Below are 22,295 nucleotides of genomic sequence, written 5' to 3' on the forward strand. Positions count from 1 at the left end.
CATGCAGAGGTTAATTATTGGGTGAAAGCATTACAACAAGGGGAAAAAGAAAAGATTTCTCGCAATTACTACCGAAACGTCCCATTTCAAGAGTCTCGTAAACGCGGCAGTGCCTTCACCAAAGTTATTTTTGAAAAGGAAAAAAAAGTTTCCAAGATGCCAATTTTTCCTAAAATGCTTGATTGAGTCGGCACACTAAGCAAATGCCCGATACACACTCAGAATAATATATTTATTTGCGGAACACCCATGAAAATTTTTGTCTAGAGAAAGTTGGCTTCATTACACTGCTTCAAGTTGGCTTTTATTCTTTTCTTATTCCTGCTTATATATATATGAGCGTGTGTGAGTGTGCGTGCGCTTTACTGGTCGCCGCCCTATGATGAGGGACGGCCACCCTCCACTGAAGGGAGACTTCAAGCTCTGGGGTAAACACATTTCTACGTGCTCCCGTGAACGGAACGCGTCTCCGCACGCAGGGCTGCGGCGAGCTGCCCCGCTGCGCCGTGTTCCGCTGCCCCCTGGGCGGCTCGCTGTCGGCGGGCGACCGGGCCGTCGTCAGCGCCGAGTCTCGCCTGTGGCAGCGCACGGCGGCCGCCATGGGCCAGGAGCGGCTGCGGGTCTCCTCGAAGCTGGTGGCGCGCGTCGCCTCCCTCCAGTACGGCCTGGCGCCGGACAACGTGCCCCTCACGCAGCACTTCGTACGAATCCTCGGTCCAGATCTTCTTTTTTTCTTCTTCCGATGCCTCATGTATAGCGTGTGTGACACTTGGACCCGAAGACCGGCATTACGGCCATAATCGCTCAAGTCGATTTTTTTTTTTTTTTTTTTTTTTGCCGAACTGGTATGCTCGGGGGTTCCGGTTAAGTGGAAGAAGTTGAGATAACCGGGGGCTCTTTCAGTCTTACAGAATTGGGGTGTCCAGGACCAGAGGAATCGCAGTCGAAGACGGCAGTGACAAAATTAGGAAATTTGCAGGCCACGGTCCTTCTACGGCGTAGAAACCCAGAGTACTGCTAATGCGTACAAATCGAGGCTAATGTAATTTCTTTTGGTTATGTGCATTGTGTTTCTCCCATTTACTATAGCGATATGGCAAAGCTTAATACGGCGTCTCGCAGTATTTGCATTGCTTGAGGACGTTATACCTACTGGTCGGTCGGTCGGCCAATTAATCAATTAATTACATAATTAATATAACGACCGACGGTAAACTTAGGAAATAAACTTGTTTATAACGAAAGTGCAAGGTTACCAGTGATGGCGTTTAGTGCCAAGGAACGCAAATAACGTTTTCGCCAAAATCACGTAACCTTGACACACATAAGGTCCCTCTATAATTAGACACACAAAGCCCCGCGCGCCCCCATGCGGAGTGCGACTTCACAAGTGCGCTGCATTCGCAGGTCTCCACAGAGGTCGTGGTGGAAGGCATTGGCACGCCGGGCCGGGGTCTCGAGTGGTGGATCATCCTGCTGGCCGTTCTCGGAGGCCTGCTGCTGCTCGGCCTGCTCGCGCTGCTACTGTGGAAGGTGCGCCACACAGCCACGCCTTTGTACACTTGACGCTGCAACCCGTGAACGATCACGAGCGGACTCTCTATCGATTGGCGCCGTGTGGCTACATTCGGAGGTGTAGCGAATGTAGGGACAACGGGCAAACCAGTGCCTTCTATAGATTACGAAAGGCCGTGATAACGAAATCTGAACTAGACAAAAAAGCACAGGAAGATAGAGGCTTGAAGTGGTGAACGGTAGTTGTCGCACTGGCGAAAAAGGAACGAGGGGGAGGGGGACGTTGGCTTCAGCGACATTCCTTGTCCAACCAGCGTTCGTCACTATAGATAACGAAATATTATCCGTGAGGCCCGCTAAATGCTGGTGTACAGTCGGCCACAAAAGTTTACGTACGGGACACGGTTAATTGTCACGGCAAATGGATAGTTCTGCTCGCTCAATACGTGATGTTTCTATCTAATGGCTGACTGCGTACGTCGCGAAGGCTGCTACGCACTGAACCTTCGTATTCGAGACTCTCTGCCCAGGCTTCGTGGGAAATTAGCTTTTTTCACGAATCCCGTGTCCCATGGACTTCTATGGCCGACTGTATACTGGAGCTCTGCGCTGAAGAAGCAAGAAAGGTGAGAAAGCTCCAGGTAACCGTGACGTACAGTGCTCAATGATTGAAACGCGATACTCGGAGCACGTGGCTGCCGGAACTTTCTTTTCATTTTCTTTCTTTTTTTCCCCCGATCTGCGGCATATTTGTGTAGTATGAAAGCGAGTGCTACTGTGATCACGCAGTGTTCGCTGGTGGCGCAAGAAGGGCCGGCCGCCATGCACGCGATTCATGCATCGCGTTTCAATATAGCTGAGCACTATAGTGTACTAGAATAATTCTAGTACACTATACTGAGCACTGTACTTGCGTAGGCGTTTCGTAGAACATAGCCGAAACCTTAGACGCGAGGCGCCGAGTTAGTGGCGACGTCTTGAATATATTAGAGAGCTTTAGACTAGGGGCCCCAATAGTTTGGGGCCCCAAAGAGCTTTGCCATGCTTTGCGGGTGTTAGCGTTGGGGCACGCAGGAGTGAAGAGTTTTAGAATATGGCTTTGCGTTTGCGGATAGCCCTTTGCGCTGACAGCGCCACTACGGCGTCAAAGAAAAGCTATTAGAAATAATTAAATAAAATATACCATTTTATGATAGGAATAGTAATTTTCGCTTGCGTGTATTCGCGTTTAATTAAAATTTAGAGGTTATTCTGTAAGCAGCAAAGAATTAGTTGCGCTTAATGTGCCTTCCCCGAACGTTGCCTTCACCAGCCAAGCTTACCCGTGTTAGGCCTGCGAGCCATAAGATCCGCAATCGAATTCGGAATCAGCGGCGTCTAATGAATCAATCTTCATACCACACGCTACTTGAGAGAAAGCGATAACCGCAGTCACTTCTCCTAGCTTGCGAACATCACGCGTTACCACGAATCGAACCCAGCTTGGTGCTAGGTTAGAGCCGTCACTTCGATGGGTGCCGCCATGTTTGCTGACGCAAAGCTTTTGGGGCCGCTATTTGGGCTCCCGCTAAATCGGTGAAATAGCGTTCCCAACGCAAAACTCAAAGGCAGTTTGCGTCTCGCGCGTGCGCAGTGGCTTCGACGCTATTTCTTTGTGGCCCCAAAACGTTTGGGGCCCCTATTCTAAAACTCTCCATTAGCTATGCATAGAGAGAGTGGGGAGAGGAAGAGGTGCTATTTCCTACAACCTTTAGGGAGTGAACTAGGGTGGTTGCTTGGGCTAGTTGGTAATTCATGACAAAGACTGCGAGAGACGACATACACAGCGCTGAACTTGCTGAGGAACAGGAAGAAGAGGAAGGGCCCATTGTACTAGAAATGAAGTGAACTAGGGTGGTTGCTTGGGCTAGTTGGTAATTCATGATAAAAAATGACGTACAGCGCGAAGGGACAAAAGGACTGCGAGATACGACATACACGGCTCGCGCGCAGGACATTTGTTGCGATGACTGACAGTATTCCACTCGCACCCACAGCGGTAGCCCAGCGGCTACGACGTCGCGCTGCCGAGATCGTGGCTTTGGCACGTAAAACCCCAGAATGTTGTTTTTTTTAGCTCACTCACCTCCTCGGGACGCAGATTTGTCGGCAGTGGCGTGATCATCACCAGGAAAGATGAATAAGCACTGAGCCAACTGGGCACGTGCGTTATCGCGCCGAAATGCGTGGACGACCTCGCACAAAAGTCCCCATCTTTTTTTCCCTCTATATACATAACACCGGTGCACGCAAGATTAATTTGTTAACGGCCGTGAGAGGCGATGATGCGTGTAATTCTGGAGACCGTGAAATACATGCGAACTGCACATTTGCCCTGGCTCGTTTGATTCTTTAGTTCTTTGTGAAGAATCACGCGCGAACGAGAGATGACTGCCTAAATAAGAACCCGCGCAGATGCACTATCGTAGTGTATTTTTCTTTAACTCTGTAAAGATAGGTTTCCAGCAGGACAGTTTGCCAATGTCACGTCGCAGTAGCCAGCTTGCATTTGCAATTAGCGCGCATAGCTGCGCAGTTTGCCCTTCGTAACTGACACTTTCGGGGCGGACCCACGTGGGACATCATAAATGCCGTCATGCGCATTTCTCACGATGTCTACATGGCGCCGCCACTATTTGGGCAAGTTTGCCACGCAGGGATTCTAGCTCGTGAAAGGTGTCTCGCCTTCCCGTCGCGCGTGAAACGGTGTACATGTACCGTGATTGTCTCATGAAATTTCGCGTGCCTCTAAACGCAGTTGGGCTTCTTCAAGAGAAAAAGGCCGCAGGACCAGGAACCCCTCAACCCACCGGAGAAGAATGGCTATCGACTGGCCCAGGGTGACGAAGCCCTGTGATTTGGCGGCAACCGTCGAACTCGATCCGTACATGGTTCACAAGAAGGCGACGACGGGCGGTCTTGTCAGGGTCTTTCAAAGGACCTCGGCCTGTATTATCTCCGGCAACTGAATTCAGTGCCTGCTGCCCCGACACTGAGACAGCGCGTACTGCAATCTTCATGCGCGACTGTAGGCTGGAGCGGTGTCAGAGTGCCTCTGAATGGCTATCGGAACAAATACGATTGCTTCTGCCAAGAACTACCGCTAGTTTTACATTAATACTGTTAAACAAACTGCAGTTGCACTTGGCTGAATGACCCGAAGCAAAAATAAAACCGAGAAAATGTCTAATTTTGAAGAATAGGAAGAAGGGTCCCTATAGGCGCGTACGCTTTGAAGTTGAAATACGTCACGACTTCTCCGTTTTAAGAAGAGGTTACGTGGTTCAAATAAAGTGCGTGAGTCAATGTGTGTTATAAATGAGACAAAGGCAAGCATTTAATGCATTTCGTAGGGATTTGAGGGCTTTATTCGGGCCAGATAAAAAAAAAAGCAAATTGTACCGCATTCGATAAAAAGTCGCAGAACGCCTCGAGCTATAGCCCAAGGGCAAGCTGGCTAACATTCCTTCGATTACCTCCGAAGGCGACATTGGGTTTTTAATTATTGCGAAGGAACAGAGATTTCTTATTTCCGGTTCCTCACAAACAGGAATGCAATATCTTATGATTTTAGTTTTCATGCCCTGTCCCTATATTGGCAAAGGCAAACATTTATTTAAATAATTTCCTCGTTCTCTGAAGAGATGCACGAAACGTAAAGCTTGACAGCTTAGCTTGCAGTATAAAAAGATATCCTCCGTTCATCTCGATTTCCAGCCAGGCTAACGCTAGCGGGAACGCTCTTATGTTTTCAACCATGCTAGCAGACGAAAATCGAAATCTTTCAAGTCAGTAAATTTTAGTAGATCCGTGTGAAAGAGGCAATCAAATGCCAGATAAAAAAGTAGGAAGGATCAGCGTTGGTACTCTTGAGCTCTGCAGGCCGTTTTTTATATCGTCATTGTTATAATTTTGTTTTCTCTATCAAACTATGTTTTGTGCTTCGTTCATGATACTTTCTCACTCATTTCTGGACGTGTCCATTTTAACACAGCTTCATGTCAGAGCCCAAAATTACGATGTGCTAGCTGTGTGATCGATCGGAGCTTGCGCAATGGCGACCATACAAGGTCTGTCCGACTGTAGAACCACGTGGTTTATGGACAGACCAGGAAGGTGCATTTATCATCATTAACGTCAAGTGAATGAGACTGCTTTTCGGAAAGTTGTGCCGGCGCTGGTGCAATAAGTGCGGCAGGGCCTCTCAAGCACGCTGTGGCTTGGCAGCAGATCTCATGATTCGTGTTGTGCGCGCTTTCTATTTATTGGGCTGTTATCGACCGGGAGTGAGTTTTCCGACCGAAAAGGCCCGGCTGACACTGCCGTCATGGCTCAAAATAAAACAGTTTTGTTCGTTCTTGGCGTCTGGTTGTCCCTCCTTACTTCCCACCCTCCTCCCCATTTCCACCTTCTTTTAGAGCGCAGCTAGGCGCCCACTCCTGCGGCGAGCTTCGGCGTCGGCGTAACAGAGCGAATGAGTCAAGGATGAAAGAGCGAACGCGGAGCGCAGCGGGGGATGAAAGACGTGAGGAGGAAGGTGCAGCGGAATCTAAGCCGAACCATGAGGCGGAAAGCGGACGAGGAGGGTATGGCGAAAGCGCGAGAATCGTAGTGCGGCGACAACGGCTACGAGATGGCGCCCGAGTAGCACGCGTTGTCTGGGAGGTCCCTCATACGGCGGCTGCTGTGAATCGCAGCCATGCGTCACCCACGCGCTCTGTCTGACGATCTCCAGATTAGCGAGGCAGTCGCCCCACACTTCGTTCCATTTCCAACGTGACGCACGAGACAAACTGTCCGCGCGAGCCAATATAACCCGAAGTGAAAGACGTGTATAGCTTCGCTCAAATTTCGCATAATGAAGTATTGTAAACGTCGGTGAATTTTGCTCTCTCTCTTTACCCAAAGTTTTTTTATGGACAAGTGAAGGAAAATTCCTCATAAAAAAAATCACACACCTCCCCTAACCACTATGCCTAAATATCTCGCCCAGTAATGCGGGAGCATCTCTAGTGTCTGTAGCAAAGTAAAACGCTCACACTACGACTTGTCTTTTCAAAAGCATCGGTGTCTTGGGCAATAATGAGAATAAATTTTTGAGTCCATGCAGTTAATTTCAACTAGCAGTTATTAACAATATTATAGCAGCCCTTCAAAAAATGACCAAAAGTGGAAATGACAGCGCCAAAGAAATGAGCGAAATCGAAACCGAAATCATAACTTGCACAACGCCTTCAGCAGTGACACAAAATGCGCTTAAAATACATGAGTGAAAATTCTTGCAACTACACAACTATTGTAAAATACTTTAATACGTTCATGGTACATAGTATAACACATGGGCTTTTCCTTTTGTTTTTTTTTCTTTTTAGCTGCGCACGTCAGGGCATGCGCAGCGTAGCGTGCGCAACAACCTTCTTCACGAAGCGCCGGTTGCGTGCGCGATGAAAAATAGTTCTACATTTAGCCCCCAACTAGCCACTTCACACTTTAGCTTGACAAATTATTAGAGTTTATTTTTCAAATTCTTGATGTCATTACACAAGCTATTTATGCATCAGTTCGGGTAATTTTACTAGAGACCTGAATAAGGGTAAGAAACAGCGACTGTATACATCAAGTCAACAACCTGAGCACGCAGGCTTCGTGTTCCATTCCGGACGCTGTATCGTTCTTGTGCGTGATAGTTGTGTTAGCGTCAATTTTCGTGTGTTTGTTCGTGAGCGTTAGCGATCAAAACCGTGACTTTCGAGTGCGAGTGCTTTTTCTAGCAGGTGTTAGACGACGCAGGCATTGCTACAGATGCGGCCGGGCACATCATAAGGTAGAAGCTGTTCCCTGTATGCATTTTTTACTTTAGGGGGGTCCAATGGCGATTCTGAAAAGCGGAGTGACAATAAAACAACTTGAGCTTCTAACGCCGTAGATTCCTCACTGCGCAACTTGCGGCGTTACTGTAGGCTGTGAATGCACATTTTTCTTGATTATCATCAGCAGATGGCGTAAGCTGGCTTGCACGCGCAGTTCCTGCCGAACGCCGCTCCTGCCTTCGAGCACCTGCGCGTTGCTTGCGCTGACTGCCGTAAATCATCCCATTTAGACTCAATTGTAGCACGTAAGTTGTTTAGCGGCTGGTGCAGATTTTATTAGCGAAGGCATAGCAGTGCGATCTGGCAAGCCTTCGTACTTTGTTAGTTATTGTGACAGAGATAGCGGCTCTTGGCGTAGTGTTCCATGCCTATAGCGAGTAGCGCCGGGCGGTTAAGTGCTGCTGTTGTTTTGCACAGGCGTTGCCGCGGCGAAGTCTCATGCTTTTGCGGTCCGCTGCTGTTGCTGCTGCTGATAGCGTCGTTTGACGGTGCTGCGTATCATCATCGGCTTGATGACCGACAATCAGGATTTGAGCTTTGCCGTCAGCGCTGTGAACGCTGTGGGAGCCGTGAGACCACCCGAAGCTCTGATGGCGGTGTCGGGTACGAACGGCGGACTGGATGCGCCGAACGTGTGCCGAGACTTCCTACGCAAGGTGACCCGCTCATTGTGCTTGTTAAAGGGAACACTATTCGCGATATCTGCACTGATCGTATCTGCATACGTCGCAACGTTCGTGATGCCTGTTAGCGCACTACGCGAATGCACGCGCACTTAGGAGGATTAAGTTGATGGAGATCCGCATTTACATTTGCAAGATTCTTTTGTTCATTGTGTGCAGATTAAATACTGCGCGCACTACCGAGTTTCTGCTTGTCTCATCGCTTAGCGGAAAAGTTTCTCGCCTCCTTCGCATGTACAGGGTTCTGTGTTGCCACTACCAAGACTTAGCAAACGCTTCACCATATCTTGGGCAGTTCCTTCGCAATATCCAAGCCTTTTCAGATGCTCGGATATATCAGCGCTTAGTACTTCTGTAGCCTGCGTTAACCATTAGTTTCAGCTTCTCAGTGTTAAAAAAAAGAAGAAAAAGCTTTGTAGAAAGTATGAACTGCTACCATACATCGTAACTGCCCTAACCGTAGTAGCTCAATTATGGGAGATCCTAGCAAGTGCTTATTAAGCGCAAGCTTCAGCTGCATGCTGGAGATATTTATTGCCTCGAATGCAATTGTTTGATGATAGCTTAAACAGAAAAGAAAGTAATGTTAAACAACCTCTGTCCCCCACGGCACTGCAATGCGGTCGCATTCTGTTGAGCCTTCAGGTGTGTCACAGAGGCAGTCGCTGCAAGTTTGTGCATCCTGAGGGACTAGACAACGATGATGCCCGCGGCACCATGGAGCCTGTCTTCTGCCATGATTACCAGAACTCCGAGTGTCTGCGACCAAACTGCAAATTCCTGCACTGCACTCGTCAGGTGAGTTAAACCATTCCGCGTTGGAGCAACGCGTCCCACTTCCGTAGCAGTGCGGGGCACAAGCGGAAGAACTTGCACAACACGTAATCTATGCATGTCTTCCTTGCGGTGCGTTCTTATGAAAACACAATACTACCACTTGTTCAGGTTTGGATGCTGTACTGCTCAGAGAAAAAGCAACAATGCACATACTGGAGTCTATGTGGAGGCGAAGGTTTTGTGAAGTGGGCAATTAAATGCTACACAAACGTTCATCATCTACACCACATTTTGCCGCATAGAGATTAAGTGATTGCCTGGCAGAATGGCAATACTCAGAGATGCCCACTACACAGCTATGGATTACACATTTCTCTCGTTTTGGTGCACTTTGTTATGACAGTCTCCAGTGTTGGCTTACTTTGCTGCGACACTGTCTGCCGAGTCAGCCCACTTGTTGAGAAACCAATCGAGCATACATGCCGAACCCCCAAAAAAGCAGGCATATAAAGCTTTGTATTAATAAAGGAATTATGTACTTGAAGGCATACATTTGTCGCACTGAGGATATTTAGAGAGAGAGAGAGAGAGACATTGATTGATAGAGAAAAAGGAAACCTGCTGACACCTGAACATCGGTCAGCAGTGCGAGGAAGGAGAAGATGACAGAAATAGGAACAAAGGGTGTGCTCAGAGCTTATAGCTCTGCTGGAGAATATGCTAAAAATACTTCACTTTAAAAGACCTTTAGCATCATTTTTGTTACTAAAGGTCCACCTGCATCAGGTATCGGTATGGCACTTCTTTAGGGGCATGCCATGTACGTGTGTCCTCACTGTGCTATCGGCTGCTGCTGAAGAGACACGGGGTAGTGACAGTCTTGCGGATTTTCAATTGGCTTTGGGGAGGAAATTGCATTCTGAAGGATGAGATGCATTAGGAAATAAATTTCTAATTACCGTAGGCGCCTGGGGTAAAATCTCATGTTAGCAACAGCATGGCTGAGGCTGCCATTTTTAGTGGTTTCATTGTATTTATTCACATTACATTGCTGTCAGCATTATTATTGCAAATATTATTGCTTCCATTTATGTTCTCGTCTGGCCTCCGATGCACACCCTTGCCATGTCCAAGGCAATTTGTGAATGTGGAACATCCATAGACTGGTTACACCATCTACTCAAAAGTTGGCTAAACTAAAATCTTATGGGGAGTTTTGTTTTATTACTACACATGGTGCGACAAAGCTTACGATCAACTGTCAGTGTTGTTTGTGTCTTTTGTTTTCTGACACGGCAGACTGGCGAAAGAAAGCCCGTGCATTTTTGTTTTTTTCCTGATGCAGACATTCAAGAACATCCTTTCAACTGTGATTGGGATGGCTTCTATGTTGATTACAGGAAAACTTTGACAGACAATAACAGTGACAAAGAGGCCATTTAGCCTGAGGAACACTAAATATCCTGTTTAGGCTCATTAATCGGCATAACTAAATAATTGTTTTGGATTTTAAAACTTTAAAACGTTAATATAATGTTCAGCAACATGTCGCCAATAAATACAATTTGAATTTAAAGCCTTCTGATGTGTTACTCAAACAGAAATTAAATTCATTTTAGAAACTGCAATGAATTCATTGCACTTCATAAAAGCAAGCACCCAAAGGGTTAAGCTGCCAGAGCAGTGTTTATAGTTCATCAGATATGGTTTCATCCTGTGGAACTGCGGAAAGGCAGTTCCACAATTTTCTCAATTAACTAATTGCTCTCTGGTTAATTTCATAGCTTCAATCATGTGCAAGGCTACATAGAGAAGGAAGTTTTTTTAGGCCATTTACAGTATTTAAAAGGCGCAGTGTCACATCTGTGCCTCATTTCCTTGTTGCTTTTTCTTTTACTGGGTAGCCACTGACACAGTAGTTGAAGGGAAACTAAAGAGAAAATAAGCTGATCTGTATTACTGTTCTACCCTTCTGCAGTACAAACAAAAGCTATTCTTACCATAACAGGAGGCTTATAAGGCAGAAAAAAATGCAAAAGCCAAAGACAGGTGGTGATGTTGTCTTGAAGTTCTTACACCAGTTAGGAGTAATATCATGGATTCTGTCAGCATCTGCTTGTGCATGGTTGCCCATTGATAAAGCTGAACTACAGTGTACTCTAAAGTAGAGCACAATGTACTTAAGAACGTTCACTCCATCAAAACGGCTCAAATAATATGAGAAATTATCTGAAAATCATTGTGTCATGCTAATGTAGCAGCACTGGAACTTCCACACAAAATTTAAAGAATGGAGGTCCGGCCTTCATTTTCTTTTCTAGTAATCAACCTCTTACAGTGTAGTCAACATAAATACAGTTTTAAAAGAATAGTTTCAGCCTAAACTGATTCAGTGTTTTCCCTTTAGTGTCCCTTGAGAGTATGAAGCCTCAATTCCTTGACAGCGCAATAGATAACGTTATAGTGATCAGTTCGAAACGTACAAGTGCAGCTTTGGACACAAGGCTGGAAATCGGTTAGATTGCACAAAGAGGAGGTGGTCACATGATACCATGTGGCATATTACATCGTAACTTGCACTGCTGAAAGCTGAGTGCACTGAGCACTCAATGGAACAGGACGGTAGAGGTTGCGAGAGGAACGCTTTGGATTCAGGAGCAAGCAACAGCAGATAGTTTATATACGTACTACATTTTCTGGCAAGGAATTAAAATTATAATTGGCAGAACCCATTTTTACGATAACTGTTGGCAGTAATGTGCTTAGCATTGAATCAATATAGCGATACCATACATTGCCCCCGTCAAAACAAGTTATGTATTAGGCGTGTACTGCAGTGGAATTCCTGTTCCGCGCTTCCTTGAGAACACTTGGCACCATCTAGCACTGTCTCTGTGAAGCCTGCATGCGGCAACTGAGCTCCTCTCTCGGGCTTCTTTCTGAACATGCTGAGCAATATGGTAGCAGTGCTGAGAAGTCCACACATTGCCTGCGAGGCGACAAGCGTGGCACACCCGTGCCTGCGGACACCGAGAATTGTTCCCAAGCTTGCCGTACATCGAGTGGCCCATAACTCCGTGACGCTTGTTGGCAAGGGGTTCATTGAAGAGTAGCACAAACCCAGTGTATTCATGGAGCAGCTTGCTAGAGCGTTGACGTCAAAGGCGTTCATTGGAAAGTGGCAATACCCAGCGCATTTGTGGCGCAGCCTGCTAAAGTGCCGAATTGCCGTCCTTGAGGAATCCAAGTGACGTGGGTTCGATTGATGTCAACATCGGATCAAGTTAAGGGATCTTTTTCGTCATTGTAGATCAGCACATTTCCAGTGGCACATACTGCTGGCATCAAAGAGTTTAATTGAACAGTGGTACCTACCCTGTTCCGCATCTACAGTGACCCATGTCGGCATGAAAGAGGTTCGTTGAAGAGCGGCACACATGCCCATATTGACACATGTTCAATGACCCAAATTAATCCGCTGGTTGGTTTAGAACCATATTCCCCAGCACAGCAGCCCGATGCGCTAGCCATTCAACCACGGACCACCCAGTGACCCAGGCAGGCGGGAAAATGCTTAGGTGCAAACATACACATATGTAGCTAGCCATTGGAAAGTGCTTGAAGTACCCTAAGAATGCTGGAACATTAAACACCTTGTTGGCTGCAAAGAAGTGCAGAATGATGACTGGTGCCTGGGGCAAGTTTGGAGGCGTGTGCTCACTGTGAATCACTGCATGTGGGCCTCGTTGTGGTGCGCTGGTGATTCGTAACACCATGTGATCACCCATCTCCGATTTCTGTGGTTCTACTGAAATTAGCCTCCTTCATGTTTTGCATTGGTCAAGATTTAAAAATGATGTAATTATTTGTTGTGCTGTTCAAGAATCGATGCTTCATACTATAATTATGGAGCTGTCTGTTCCACTGAGAAGATTAGATTTTTTTGTTGGTGCTTCTTCCATAAGCCAGTAGATAAAAGATTAAAAGGGTCATACCCATTTCTAACAACCGCCACTTCTATCACACAATTGAAAGGTTATCATCAAAAGCGTCCGTACCTGCAAAGGTATCGCTGGAATTTGAGTCATTTTAGGACTGCGAGTTCTATTGACTATAAGTATACACATGTCAGCAACACTGGTAGCTGAGAGAAATAGCAAAAGCTTTCGGTAGATCAAATTTAAAGGAGAGGACTGATTTGATGTTTTCGTTCTGCTACCTGTTTAAGGGCACCTTCAAATTTTGTAAGTTAGGACAAAATGCTGCCAAACTTGAACTTAAGTTTTGCATCTATACAACATACAAACAAACATCTCTACAACATACAAATGACAGTTTTCACTTATCTCAGTGTGTAAACCTGTTTTACTCTTCTCTGTTGTCAAGTGGTCAAATGCATCCCAGTTGTTTATGCTGCAAGAGGAGGGGCAGCGGGGTGCCATTGGGACAGGCATTCCTAGAAAACCAACACGAGAAAGGGGAAATGATGTGTGACATTTGTTGAGGGAGCCAGACATGGGATAAATGTGCGGAGGAAATGTGCAAACTGAAATGTCAGGTAGACAGTGATGAGTACAAGGTTGTGTGTAGTAAACATTGCAATGGTTAATTGTATGAAGGCAGCTTTCTAGCAAGACCTTCCAGTACTTACAGTCAGTCATACAATAATAAAGCCATTTCATAATTGTAAGGCACAATATTCTGTGAGACAGTTTGCCGACTAATGGCAGTCATTGCTGCAAACACTGTGTACAAGCACACTTTGCTTGTATTATGAGATGGAAAATGTTGTTGTGGCTCTCGTGATGAAACCATGTAGCCGCAGTACGTGCGTATAGCACCGTATTCATTTGAACTATTGCCAATACCACCATTAGTTGCTTCCATTGCTGAAAAAAAATGAAAGTTTCAAATGTGCACAGTGCAAATGAGGAAATAGCTTTTGATAAGTACTAATGTGTTCTCAGCAGCGGCTAAGGCATATTCACTCATACCGTAATGCCATGTGGGATAATCTATTTGTTAGATTTCATAGGTGGGTCTCAACTTGCATGATCCTTTTGCAACGTTCTGCGTCAAACTTATAGTACCATATTGAAGGGATGAAACCATACTTATTTCTATTTGTGAAACATCATCTTTTGCATTTGCACCGTATCCCCTGTGTGGATGTGACTATACTTGGTGTGTTTGTGTTTTGCATTTGTGGGCAGTGTAATATGAGGCAGATAAAGAACTGCTAGACTGGTAACTTCTGGCTGAGTGCAGCGGGCAAATTTTTTAACGAGACGTTAGTGTTCCAGCTTTTCTTCAGTGTTGCGACTACAGAAAACAAAGAAAATATTGCAAGGGCAAAGTATTCATACCACTTTGGCACAATTGTTGTAGCAGAGGCGTCACGGGTACAAAGGTTTTTGTGGATATCACGGGCATTATGCACTTGTGGCATCTCAAGATTCCCTTGGCTTCCTCGCTTGCGAGTTATCCGTTCATACTTTTGTGCCTGCTGTTGTGCAGTAAGTAACAGGATGGATGTTCTCCTGGGACTTCACAGCTTGCACAGGCAAAAAATTTTGTTTTTACCCACCCCACGGTGGCCCAGTGGCTGTGGCTTGGATTGCTAAGCACAAGGTCATGAGTTCAGTCCTAGGCTTCGGCAGCCACATTTCGATGCGGGTGAAATGCCAGAACTCCTGTGTACTTATATTTAGGTGCACACTAAAGAACCCCAGGTGGTCAACATTAATTCGGAGTTCCGCAACCCCCCCCCACCCCTCTCATTACGGTGTACATCAATCATATTACCCGCTGCGGTTGCTCAGTGGCTATGGTGTTAGGCTGCTGAGCACGAGGTCGCGGGATCGAATCCCGGCCATGGCGGCCGCATTTCGATGGGGGCGAAATGCGGAAACGCCCGTGTACTTAGATTTAGGTGCACGTTAAAGAACCCCAGGTGGTCGAAATGTCCGGAGTCCTCCACTACGGCGTGCCTCATAATCAGAAAGTGGTTTTGGCACGTAAAACCCCATAATTCATTCATTACATCAATCATATCCTGGTTTTGGACCTAAAACCTGACAATTTAACCTCTCTCTCTCTCTTTTCTAGTAGCAAGCAAATGCTAAAGTTTCAATCTTGAACATTGCACCCAAACTGCAGTGCTTACAGCAACCTGTGTTTGCATGTTTGCAGGTTCGAGTTGTGCTTGTGTGGAATAACGCCACTGAATTTTCAGGTCAAGCATTTACTAATTTCTGATTTAGTGCGAATCATTTTATTCAGCTGCCCTTGGCCAGATGTTGCAAATACTGCATCACAGAGAGCTGGAGGATTTGAACATGGTGTTGCTCCAATCTGCTCTGATTACCGAGATCCTTTGACCTTAGTAAAGGTAACTGACTGACTCACTACTTCAGTTGGGCAATCTACCAGTGCAGCTTATAGTATTTCCTCCGTGAGCTGCTTGAGGTCGATTTTTTGCCGTGCTGTCATAGATAAAAGGGACGAGTGAAAGTAGGCGCACTGATAATGATATATCCAGAATACTGTGCCCATTTTCCTTTCTAGTAATCTGCCCCAATTATTAGTTCTTGTCCGAAAAGTACTTCGTTCCCACATATGTCTGCAGCACTCAATTTGGTTAAACCACCAAGTTTGGTTGTTTGCGCTTTGCACAGGAGGAAGAACTGTTCCGCACTACGGGGCGTCTGCCGCCCTCTGCCGGGGGTGTGTCTGAGCCGCCACAGGTGGTGGGCATGATCCCGCCTGTCTGCAAAGATTTCCTGAAGGGAGACTGCCGCCGCGCAGGCCGCTGCAAGTTCCGACACCTAGGAGAGGAGGAACCAGAGGCCAAGCGACGGGCCCTGGATGACGAGATGGGCTATCGTGTGCTGCAGCAAGAGAATGCCATCTTGCGCCGCAAGGTCGGCCGTCCCACTCCCTATACCCGATTTATGCAGCATTAAAGGCCTTTTCACTGCCTGCCGGGCACTCACCACCCCCCCACTCGTGGCTCTCTCTCTCTCTCTTATCTGGGATGGGGGCGCGAGCGCGGGGCGCAGTGCAGCGAAGAGCGCAGTGGGCCAAAATGCAGAGCATAAAAAAAGTGCGGCAAATGCGCGGGTGGAGACCTTGTAGTGATTGACAAGGCATCAAAGTGAGAAGCAGAAGTGCGTGCGAAATGGCCGGCAAGAGCACTTGCAGAACGGCGTGGCTAAGGCATATTGTGTAAACGCAAGGCAAGAGCGCAAGCGAAAGTATGGGAAAAGTGCAGTGCGATGTTGTGGGGCATGTGCGCGATCAAAAGCGTTGCAGGCATGGCGAAGCATCTTAATAAGAGGCAAAAGCGCATGCGAAATGGCAATCGAAAGCAGCAGCGTGGCAGGAAGCGCGGCGCAAAAATGCAAGGTCTGCAAAACCGAGAGGTCCGGGACTTGGAAAGGCGGACAAAATGCTGCAGAAATGTGTGCATTCAGGAGGCCCGGAGAAATACTCTGAACACACGTGGCATCATTTTAGTTGTTTCAATATGAGCGTGGGGCATGGTGGACAACTTGAGAAGCTGCAGCATGTCACCACGAAATGCAAACCGGCAAGTTGTGGTTGCGCCTCGCATTTATTGGCCGTAAGGACACTTTGTGCTGGATACGACCCAAAAACAGCTTGAGTGTGGGGGAGAGAGAGTGCAATGGTTGGTGCAGATCTGATAGTTGATTTACAAGTGCCACCTAACCTAACCTCTGTGTGTATGAAAAAAAAAATTTACTAATGGTGTTTTATCATGGGCCTGCCCTCGATTATATGTAGTTTTTACAGTGAAGATAAACGTGTACCTTTCATTATATACATATGTACTTTTTCACACTTGGAGTGCTGGCACGACATCTGAAACTTTTCATTTCTCACGTTTGAGGTCCTCAACTGCCAGAAACTCTAGAAAATGTACTGGCAAGCCTCAGAATGCCCTCAATAATTTACTATAATAGCTTTTCTACAAACCATTTTCTGTTTTGTTTCCCACAAGTTGTCTCCCACGGGCCTTGTGAATAACACTACATTTTGGCGCTTGTTCTGGCTCGCTGAGTTGTCTGTTATGCTGCTGTCTATTTCGCGGCCCAATGTAGCAGCACAACAGACAAAGTGTGCCAGAGTGAGTGCCAAAACCTCAATTTTCTGCTGTTTTGAGACGACCACCTGGGAAATGAAATGAAAGCTTGTGAGCAATAAAGCTATCATATTAAATTATTCAGGCTGTTCTGAGACTTGCCAGTGTTCCTTCTATGGTTTTGGGGTTGAGGAGGTTTATTTAGTGCTAAAGATGAAAAGTTCATATATGTCAACACTTCTTTACGGCTATAGTGAGGTGTATTGATAAATCTGACTTGTGGTGTCAAACATTCTACTGCCTGTGACTGGTCTCTTATGGTCCAAGTGACATCTGCAGAAGACCAGTGGCATCTCGTGACGCACATTTAGCAAGTGCTGGATGTGTGCCAAAAAAAGCATCCTGGAATAAGGTTGTTGTGCCCTTAGCGACAACTAAATTTATCATCTTATGGCCCATTGCAAGATTCAAAATATTTAGTTTTTTTTATCCTGCAATGGATGTTGACATAGTGCTCTAAACAGGACAAACATTGCCCGTTTTTTGAAAGCTGTAGATGATGATCACATGTAAAAAAAAAGCCACAGCTGTAAAGTCTGCTGTGTGGCCCACTTAGCTCGCATATTCCCATGTTAAGTAGTATTGGTAGTTGTTATTTTCAATGCCAGGCATAATGTTAAAGAGAGAAAGAGAGCGATTTGAATTGGAGAGCAAATGGGTATGGCCGATATTCTGATTGACATTAAGAGAAAAAAAATGGAGCTGGGCAGGTCATGTAATGCGCAGGTTAGCTAACCGTTGGAGCATTAGAGTTACAGAATGGGTACCAAGACAAGGGAAGCGCAGTCGAGGATGGCAGAAGACTAGGTGGGGCGATGAAATTAGGAAATTCGCTGGCGCTAGTTGGAATCGGTTAGCGCAGGACAGGGGTAATTGGAGATCACAGGGAGAGGCCTTCATCCTGCAGTGGACATAAAATAGGCTGATGATGATGATAATTCATACAATAATTGCATTTCGTTTAGCTCAAGTCGTGTAGGTGGACTTCAATGACAAATGCAAGCTTGGAGAAATTTAGGCATGCAGCTAAGCTTAGCTTTTTAGTCTAAACAGTAAGATATGCCTGGACGTCGAATGATAGTAGTAGTTGCGAAGTTACAGCCGCTTTAGCAATTTTTACAAACTTCTTCGAGCATGTCATATATATAGCACAGGTTTCTCAATGTCAAAGTACAAGGTACGGACTGAACACAGTTTAAGGTGGAGGCTCATGTTCTGGCACTGTTTTCATCTTGTTCACTAGACTCTGGACTTGTACAGTGCCATCCATTGCTTTATAGAGCGCATGATCTGACGCTTCGCTCTACAGGGTAACATCTTGGGGCGGTTCCTTGGTCCGAGATGCACGCAGGAGCATGCACAACCTAATGAAAATGTAGAGCTGCACGCATTGCTTTAAACCAGCATTGAGGTTGGTAAGCGCTATTGTTTTGCCGGATGTGCGCCTTGTCTCGGAGCACTGTCTTGCTGTGCAGCAGGGCAATGGAATTATGCGTGTGGGCTGATAATGCATACGATTCACATCCGATCATATGAAAAAAAAAATCGCACCTGTTTTGCTGATCTCAGATACTGTTATCAGCCCACAAGCGACTACATCTAGTGATTTCTAGTGGCTAGAAAAACTGTATATATACCAAACACCACTGATGAATTGCCACTTTTGTCATGGCCTCTCGACTGACAGTGGAAGAGGAACGGTATCTTGAACATTCAGTAAGTGCCCATCGTTTGTTGCAAAAGGATTGGGCACGCATTGTCAGCCCAGGCGCATCGCACTATGGCATCACGGTGCAGCAAGACTGCGAGTGCCATAAGGCCAACTGCATGTTAGGTTATGAACATCACCACTTGTGAAAAGCAGTTCTGCAATGTCTATTAGTCTGTGCGTGCGTCCAGGCGTACAATCTCAGATGCTGCAGTCACCCCACAGAGTGGAGCAGGCTGCTTGCGTGCTCTGCACAGCAGTTGACAGCACTGCACTTGACAAGCCCTTGCACTTGACTCCCAGTCTTGCGATTTGCAGTGGTGGAGCAAGCTTCTGTGCTAGTTCTATCCCACTAGTCAAGGCAACACCTGGTTGACTTTCACGGACTCTGCACTTGTTACACTGTTTACGAGCTTGTGTAGGTTTCGCTTTCCGTTTAGCATAGTCGTTTATACAAAAAAAAGGGAAAAAAGCTAGCTGTACTTCCTAAATAACCACATACAAATGTGGGTACACAGTAGGAATGCCAGGTAGTAGATTCCCAGCCCTTGTACAGCCAGTTTTTGTACCTGGTCTGTGCTACTGGCATGAAGGGATGTCTTATTTTAGGAGAGCAGATACAGTTGACTTAAGCAAAGCTCCTTTTTTCTTTTCTTCTTCTTTGTTCACTTGCATGTTATGAAAGCATTAGTACAGCCCTGCCATGTGCTCTTCATAAAATTGCTTTATAATTTATTGTGTAATGACTTCAAATGAGGACATGTAAAATGACATGGAAGTTGAGAAAGGAATAAGTGACAAATGGACTAACTAGAAATTGCAGTAAAGAAATCATTGAAAGAAGAAAAGAGCTATAGCTAATGAAATCATAAGCAGATGATCTAATTCTTACAAACGTTTTGGTATATAATTCTAAGGTGCACACAAATTGTAATCGATTAATTTACTTTATTCTGTATAGCCTTTGATCGGAGCACAAACATGCACTTCTGGAAACTGTTGCATGTGGGCACACAGGGCATGTGTTTCCATAGTCCCTAGAGCTCTTGATCATGTGCCCACATAGGCTTGCAGCACAGGGAACATTATGGAGACAAACAGGGAGCTGTTGGAAAAGTCTATATGGGATGTTTAATGCTGCATGCATAAATAAATGATTCATTGATGCTTCTATGGGTTGACCTGTGTGCTCTGCAAATAAATAAATTGCAACTGAAACACTGGCAAGAAAAAGACAGCTTGAAGCTGTGACATGTGCCACATGTTCCCATGCAATGTTTAGTTAGTAATTTTCTTAGATCAATTGCCTCGATATCCTAGTTGTCACTGTGTTGAAAAGAAAGAAAAAGAAACTCCTTAAATATGCATGTATTTAGCAGACTGGCCTTTGCATGTAATCTTGCATATGGTTTTGAAATGTCATAAGTGCCAATTCATGGAACAGGCATACTGCACTAGCGATTGAATACCACCTTGATGTAGTGGCTATCCCTGAAGTGTTGTAGTAAAGGTAGGCGCTCTTCTTCAAACCTCACGTGGGCAAAGAACGCCCAATTTTTCACAGCCATTTAAAGTTCTCAACATTTATAACACCCGTCTTGCAGGTGGATGACTTGAAGAAGCAGGTGGCTGACCTGATGGCCACCAACGAGTTTCTGCTGGACCAGAACGCAGCTTTGCGGCTGAGCAAGCAGGCACCCGCTGGTACCCAGCCGCTGGGTGTGATCCCAACAGCGGCTGCGTTGGGGCCCGTGGCACCACTAGGTGGCACAGCTGACTTGACCTCCACACCACAGAGCATGACGCCTATGATGCCCGTGGTGCCAGTGTCCATATCATCCAGCTTGCCAGCCTCCCTTTCACAGAGCCTTGCACAAACCATAATCACCATGAGCAGCCCATCAGCGCCACTGGTTTCCTACCCTGTCATGACTCAAAGCCTGCGCCCAGTCATTGCCCACCGAATGACTCACTAGGCCCATCCCAGGTGGCAACCATACTCCCAATCTCCCTTGCACTGGTCTGGATCGTGTGAAGGGCATGCCTCTTAAGTGAAGCATGTGGAGATGCAGCGACTGAAGCTGCGTGTCCTAGTGCAACACCACCCTCTAGCTTTGAGACGTCACATCTTGTTGGTACGGACATTCTGCTGCTGGATGGCAGCTGTATTTGATGCCATCAGTTTTTCTGCTGTGGTGATGCCCGCACAACATCCTGACGAGTGACATGGAGATCATTTCCCCACCCCCCCCTCCAGTTCACCCCAAGTCCCCTGGATACAAGCCATTCCTTTTCGGTTTGTGTGGCATGGACTCGCGTTTCAACTCACCAGCTCTCCTGCTGCCTTAGTTGTGTCTGACACCAAGTTAAGGTGGCAAGCTGTACGATGATTATTGCGAGACCTGGTGTAAATGTTGCAAGTGTGTGGCTTCAAAGAAAACCAGATGTGTTCTTGTACTGCTGGCTAAAAAAAATATATATATTATTGCCAACATTCTAAACAGTGGGTGAAATGTCAGTGTGAAACTTTGCTTAAATCTGACACTTTTCTTTCTTTTATATTGTTCTTGTTTTCTTTTTTGTTTTTCTTTGGTAGGTGTGATGTGTTCTTGGCTTTCTGTCTGGTTCCACATATTTTTATAAGCATGTTGAATTTCTTCATGGTGCTATGCTGTTGCACACTGTGGTACAATCACTGACATGCATTGTTGCTGCTGCTTTCAAACGTACATCCTACTCTTCATTGTTTCATGCTTCTGTCATGTTTCGCATTGGACACTTTTGTCTCTGCAATTCAACAAACTATATTCTGACACAACCATCACAACAGGAGCACAGCAACATTATTAAATCGTCAGTGCTGCTTCACATCTTGCACCGTTCTGTGTACATCCAGAAAAAAAAATTGAAATATGCTCTCTTAGCCCTGTAGCGTCTTGTTGCAATTTTCTCTTTCCATCTTTGCCAGGCACGCATGATGGTGTGGTCTCGCTCTGTCTTGCCAACATTTTTGACGGCGCCCTTGCCCACGCGTTGCCAACTTGTGGTCGTTACGGAGCTTATTGATGCTAAGAGAGGCACTTAGAGATAGTTTTCAGGCCACATGGGTGTGCATCAAATCGCGTTGCAGCAAGCATCAACTGACTTATTGGTTATTCCAATTTTAAGGCGACGCTTGATGCATTTCATTTTGTGCTCGGTGCCCACCCAACAATGTTTTCTTTGTGGTGCCTTGGTGATTGATAACGAAGCAGAAATTAAGATGTTATTTAGTTCAAGGCATAACTGACGGGCAAACGTTATCTAGCATACGGTGTGCACCAGTAAGCACACAAGTTTCTTGGCTTGTTGCGAGACACCAAATTACCATAGTATGCGGCATACAATCCTGTGGGATGTGCTTCAAGTGTAGGCATGGAATGCAAGCGTCATACATGGTTTTGAAATTACCGTACCAAGTTACCATGTGATGTAGCCATGCAGTTTGGTTAACACTCATGTGGTTCACAAGCTTCTATCGGCAATGGTACATGTAAAGC

At 46.0% G+C, this 22,295-nt stretch overlaps 2 protein-coding genes across 3 annotated transcripts in view; both read left to right on the forward strand.

Annotated features, from left to right (window-relative positions):
• LOC126540052 (integrin alpha-PS2-like) overlaps positions 1-5,911 on the forward strand; it is an 86,623-nt gene extending 80,712 nt beyond the window's left edge. The window contains exons 25-27 of the mRNA XM_072286553.1: positions 480-701; positions 1,408-1,533; positions 4,313-5,911. Coding sequence (XP_072142654.1) covers positions 480-701; positions 1,408-1,533; positions 4,313-4,411 — 447 coding nt within the window. The 3' untranslated portion in view covers positions 4,412-5,911. The remainder of the gene's footprint in view (positions 1-479; positions 702-1,407; positions 1,534-4,312) is intronic.
• A 1,269-nt stretch (positions 5,912-7,180) lies between these two features.
• Positions 7,181-21,679, forward strand: LOC126540041 (zinc finger CCCH domain-containing protein 10-like). 2 transcript variants are annotated; one of them, XM_050186846.3, is made up of 5 exons: positions 7,181-7,378; positions 7,842-8,080; positions 8,753-8,905; positions 15,562-15,807; positions 20,361-21,679. In XM_050186846.3, exons 2-5 carry the CDS (start codon positions 7,937-7,939, stop codon positions 20,730-20,732), a joined length of 915 nt encoding a protein of 304 aa, XP_050042803.1. In that variant the 5' UTR covers positions 7,181-7,378; positions 7,842-7,936; the 3' UTR covers positions 20,733-21,679. The 2 variants fall into 2 exon arrangements, with proteins under 2 accessions (XP_050042803.1, XP_050042804.1); XM_050186847.3 differs by lacking the exon at positions 7,181-7,378 and adding an exon at positions 7,410-7,669.
• Positions 21,680-22,295: the final 616 nt, after the last annotated feature.

Source organism: Dermacentor andersoni, chromosome 2 (genome assembly GCF_023375885.2).
Source record: "Dermacentor andersoni chromosome 2, qqDerAnde1_hic_scaffold, whole genome shotgun sequence".
Lineage (NCBI taxonomy): Eukaryota > Metazoa > Arthropoda > Arachnida > Ixodida > Ixodidae > Dermacentor > Dermacentor andersoni.